The sequence below is a fragment of the Solanum dulcamara genome, chromosome 6 (genome assembly GCF_947179165.1).
Source record: "Solanum dulcamara chromosome 6, daSolDulc1.2, whole genome shotgun sequence".
Lineage (NCBI taxonomy): Eukaryota > Viridiplantae > Streptophyta > Magnoliopsida > Solanales > Solanaceae > Solanum > Solanum dulcamara.
This window is the reverse complement of record NC_077242.1, coordinates 77,404,953-77,410,416: the sequence shown is the minus strand read 5'-3', so window position 1 is coordinate 77,410,416 and position 5,464 is coordinate 77,404,953. Positions and strand designations below refer to the sequence as shown.

Genomic DNA, 5,464 nt, shown 5'->3' with positions numbered 1-5,464 from the left:
AAAGGTTTTTGGGTGTTAGGTATTGCTTTGGTGAGGATAAATATGAAGAACAAGAGCATAATTTTGAAACCTTAAACGGCAACCATGGATCATGGATGTGATTTAAGCAAAAGGCAAGATTAGACAATTATGGAGGTTGAAAATGATCAATGAGCATTTTTATCAATGTGGTGTGCCTATTAAAAGTTTGGCGACTTCAAATAGATTCAACATTTCAATTTGACGATTTCTACCTTCCCTTTATACATTTGAAACCATGATTTCGAAAAATTAATATTTATTTAATTTTTATATATTTTTTCACATATATATTTATAGTTGTATCGAGAATGTTGAGTTCGGTTGAATTCCAATGTTTAGATGATATATCCATCACTCCTAAGGGGATTTACGACGTTTTGATTATTTTTTATGAATAAGGTTTAATAACATTAGTGCAAACAAAGAGAAAAATGAAATATAAGATTAGACAAAAAATTAGGAAGTATGGAAACAAACAGAAAAATGAACGAGCATCTTTCTTAATATAGCTAAAGATCGGATTTGAGCTTCTGAAAATGAGAATAAATCAGAGATTATGGTTCGCCAGTGGCAAGATTTTGACATATATTATGTAGCTGAGAGCGTTGATTTTGAAAGTTAATTCAGTTCACAATTAGTTGAATCTAACGTAAATATCAGACTAGAGATGAAAATAAGATGAAGCTAAAAGATCAACTTTCAAATAAAAAATATATATTGAAGTAGTATCTTACAAACACTTGTCAAATTTTAGTTTGCCTTAAAGGTAATCAATTAAAAAGAAAGTGCTTTACAGTTTTCTTGTTTAGGACTTGTTATATATACTACAAAGGTTGCACTATTTTTTGTTCATAATATACAGTGATTAAGCAACATTTTCATGATGCCGCATCTTTTTTTATTATTTGTGCTTCTTTCCATGATTGGCATTTTAAATTTGTACGTCACTGTGAGGTGATTTGGGCTTTTTTATGGTTGAGATTATTCCTATGTTTTTATTTATTCTTTATCTTTAATTACTTTCCTCCTTTAAAATCATAAGATTAAAAGATATTTTGATATATTCTACATATATTTAATTTAAGATCATAAAATTTTAATTTTTTTTATTTTCTTAAATTGTTCTCCAGTCTAAATTAAATAAATAAATTAAAACGGAGGGAGTATTAAAAGTTTTTTGAAAAGTATTCAATTGATGAGTTTGGTGAGCTAATTTATCATTTTATATAAGATTTAACTTGTATACATAATTAGGAATGGGTATGATATGATATATATCGAATTACCATTTTCCCTAGATTCATCCTAATAAATAACCACATGAACTAGAGTGTATATACAAGTGAACCTCTCTATTATCCATATTCACCTTTAGCAAAAAATACTAAACCCCCAAAATAGAATTTTCTGACATGAATTCAAATTTATCGAATTCCAAAATTGATTATATGAATACCAAATGAAAAATCAAATAAATAAAATTAATCTTTCTACTTTATTACATAACAAAATTTCTCTTCATTACCCCAATTCACCTTGATCGTCAGTAAAGAGCTAACATGACGAAAAGGGCTTATTTGAATCTCTTCATCAAAATATTATAATATTATACTATATATATATATATATATACAAACAAATTTTTTATATACATATAAACGTGATCTTGATGAAAAATTCTGATTTTATTACTATTTATTGCAATGTTCAAATGGAGTGCATTGCCCCCATAAGTTATATGAAAGATAATTATGGTTACAAGCCATTTTAAATATCTCCACAAAAATGGTGTACATTCCCAATATAACTCAACAAATTAAAGTAGATGTATTATTCAAAGAGAATGCACCCACTCAACTAGACAATGCGTGCTGTTGTGTACCACTTCCCCCAAGAACAAAATAAAATTGCCATCATTAAAACTTGTATGATTACCCTGTTTTGATCTCCATGTCACAAACCAAAATCAATCTTTTGATTTTTTATTTCCTTTATTTTAATTCACTCTCATCATATGAAACAATAGGTCACTACTCCCTCAGTCAAAAATTGTCTCATATTCACGTTCTGATTTGATTAAATTTAAATTCACGTACTATAGAATTTATTTTAAAATATTTTTCAATAAAAATGAAGATTCAAAATTTAAAACTTATGAATTCTTAATAATTTCAAAGTTTTGTTCTTTTATTATGTGCCCAAGAAGAATCGAACTTCATCAAGGAGGGTAACAGTACTTAAGACTAGAAACATATGTTTTTCCCCCATAAATTAATGAGAAATTTGTGTTATAAGACATACTTTTTCTACCCCCATTATCACTAAATCAGTTCACTGAAAAAATGTATGACAAAAAATAGATTCTCATTTAAAAATTAAAAATAAAATATCTATCTAAATAACCATTAAACATTTTTTAATGGAAAGATAGTAATTTTTTAATAGTGAGACCAACAAACTACTTTGTTATTAGATTTTCCACAAATAATATTCTTATATTACTAGATTTTTCAATATAAATACAAATTATTCACAAATGTTATTGAGTCCCCGAAATCCGCTCCCGTTTCTGATGAAGGGGTAGGGTAGGTATTAATTGACATACACGTGTTCAAACAAGTGTCACGTGACTTAGGACAACAATACAAGAATTTAATGCATGAAAATTCTTGTTGTTTGGATCAGTTTCAGGTTAAAGCTATAACTGTCTGGATTTTTCATGTGAATTTCTGAACTACTCGCTGGTTAAAGCTGCATGTACAATACAGATTATTTTGGATTTTTCTTTTTTCTTTTTTTTTAAAAAACTTATCAATAAAGAAAGTTAATTTAGAACTCATTACAAATATTTTATTTAGTTAAACTATACTTTCTCTAGAAGATCCATAAAATATAACACATGAGATGATCGATAAATTGGGGTGGATTTATGGTAGAAATTACGAGTTCAATAATAGGGGTAGCTCTATTATTATATATAATATAATAGAAGTAGAAGTTTATCCGAATACGGTATAGCTTCGCTTCAAAGTCTCTATATAAAATATAAAAAAAAGGACAGCCCGATGCACTAAAGCTTTCGTTAGACGCGGGGTCCGGAGAAGGGCCTGACCACAAGGGTCTATTGTACGCAGTCTTGCCTTGCATATTTCTGCCAGAGGCTGTTTCCAAGGCTTGAACCCGTGACCTCCTGGTCACATGGAGGCAACTTTACCAGTTACTTCAAGGCTCCCCTTCAAAGTCTCTATATGTGTTACAAAATTTGTTAAGTATATACAAATTAAATTTAACGCTAAATAATCAGTGAATTTTATAATTAATATCATGTTTCACAACGTTTAAATTCTAAATTCACCTCCAAATTAATAAAATCCCATAAATTTTTAGGAGAAATATTTTTTGCTAATCACATTATTCAAAAAAAAGGGTGGGGGTGGGGTGGGGGGTTGGCTTTCATAATATTTAGGAATTTCCAGAATTTGGGATCTCAGGTCTTAGGACCACATCATATATAATGTCAACCTAACTATTCCTAAGGTGGATGATTCATACCAGGTATGTGAAAGGATAATGATAATTTAGTATTGAAATTGAAAATGAAATTCGTGTGAGTGGGAGGTGTAAATATTTATATTTAACTAAATAATTAACAGTAAAAATTAATAAATCTAATAAAAATTCATATTACTTGTTCATCGGCCGGATATAGAGCCCGTTTAGATGGGCTTTAAGTTGACGTATTTGTCTAATGCTAACTTTAAGCTATAAAATTTTTAAAGTCAGTCAAAAATGAAAGTTAAGATTTCTAACTTTTTTTTCTAAGTGCTTAAAACAATTTTGTTTAACCATGAAAATTACTTTTATATCTCTTATATTTTAACTAAATTTCCAAACTACCTTTCTTATTCTTTTAACCCTAAAATTCAAACACTTATTTTCAACATAAGCACTTATATCCAAACACTCAAGTGCTTATTTACAAAAATAACTTTCAACACTCCAAAGTTCTAAAAACATTTCATATATAAATGTTACTTTTTCTAAGTCCACATGCTCATAAACACCTAACTTGCATAGCATATGTTAAATTTTAAAAAAAGTATGATCTCCTTATATGTCCTACAAAGAGAAATTTCACTGATTTTTTTTTGTTGCTGTATGATCTCCTTATATAAAATTACCAAAATTACCAAGATATATAAAGTTTTCCCAAATCATTCTCCAAAAAATATTTACATTTCCGGAAATTCCCACAGAAGGGGGAAAAAGTTGGAAAAAAAAGCATTTTTTTTTACTTTTTCTATTTGAAACTAAAGGACCTAATTTGAGCTGTCATGGCTCATCAAGCTTACCATGCTCTTCCAACTCGGAATCCACTAATTCAATTAATTCGCATTTGTGTCACGTTAACCACAGAATCATTTCCCGTAAATGCTTTTTCATTATTTTCTGAAGTCGAACTCGAAACATCATTTCCATCCACCATTTCTCTGTCTCCTATAAGCGTTGTGTTCCTTCATTTTCAAGAATTGAACCAGACACATCATTTCCTTCCTCCTTCTCTTCAGCCTCGGATTTCTCCGTACTACTCTCACTGCTCGCGGTACAACTGCTACTGCTACCAAAAGAAGAAGCTCTACTAGACAAACTAGGTGTAGCAATATAAGTTGGCTTCAATTGTCCAGCCATAATCACCAAAAATTTCTCTTCAAGAATTGGTGGTTCCATCATTTTACCATCATCACCGTTACCATTACTATTATTATTTCCTTCTTCAATATCACCTTCTTGATTTTCTTCAAGATTACCACTAAGTTTCCAATAAGAACAAGCTAAAATTAGTAGTGCAAATGCAATTAGCCCTAACATGGCTGCTAATCCCCCGAATAAATACGGCACCGGTGAGTGCCACGGTGACCGTGGCGGGCCCGCCGGTGCTATAGCGGATGACGATCCATCCAAATGCGCCATCTTTTGAGAAAACTAATCTTCTTGTTCCAAATTGAGTAGTTTTGTTATCACCAAAACTTGACATACACTAAGCTACTAGGCAGCTGTAGACTCACAAATTTTTTTTTCGTATGATGATTTTTTAAAATAATTTTATAAAATTTTGATTTTTTTTTTGTGGTGATGGTGAAATAGGAAGAGAGAGAGAAAGAGAAAGAGAATTAGAATGGAATGAAGATGATGAGTGAAGGAAGGTGGTTATATATAGAGACTAAAGAGAATGGATTTATTTATTATTATTTTATTTTATTTATTTATTTTGAGTGAATTGTTTCGTCATTGCATGAAAGGTAGGGTAGGGTCCAATATATTGTTTGTTATGCCTTTTTATTTATGTTTTTTTTCTTATTTGGTGGGACAATCTATATATACAATATACAGTGAAAAACACTTGGAAGAAAAAAAAAAGAAATTGGAAGAAAGAAGGTTGATA

At 29.8% G+C, this 5,464-nt stretch overlaps 1 protein-coding gene across 1 annotated transcript; it reads right to left on the bottom strand.

The window, feature by feature from the left end:
* Positions 1–4,216: 4,216 nt before the first annotated feature.
* LOC129893152 (protein GLUTAMINE DUMPER 2) lies at positions 4,217–5,180 on the bottom strand. The gene is given in 2 exon segments (XM_055968647.1): positions 4,217–4,537; positions 4,540–5,180. Coding segments are annotated over 2 exon segments (588 nt in total). The 5' UTR covers positions 4,993–5,180; the 3' UTR covers positions 4,217–4,402.
* Positions 5,181–5,464: the final 284 nt, after the last annotated feature.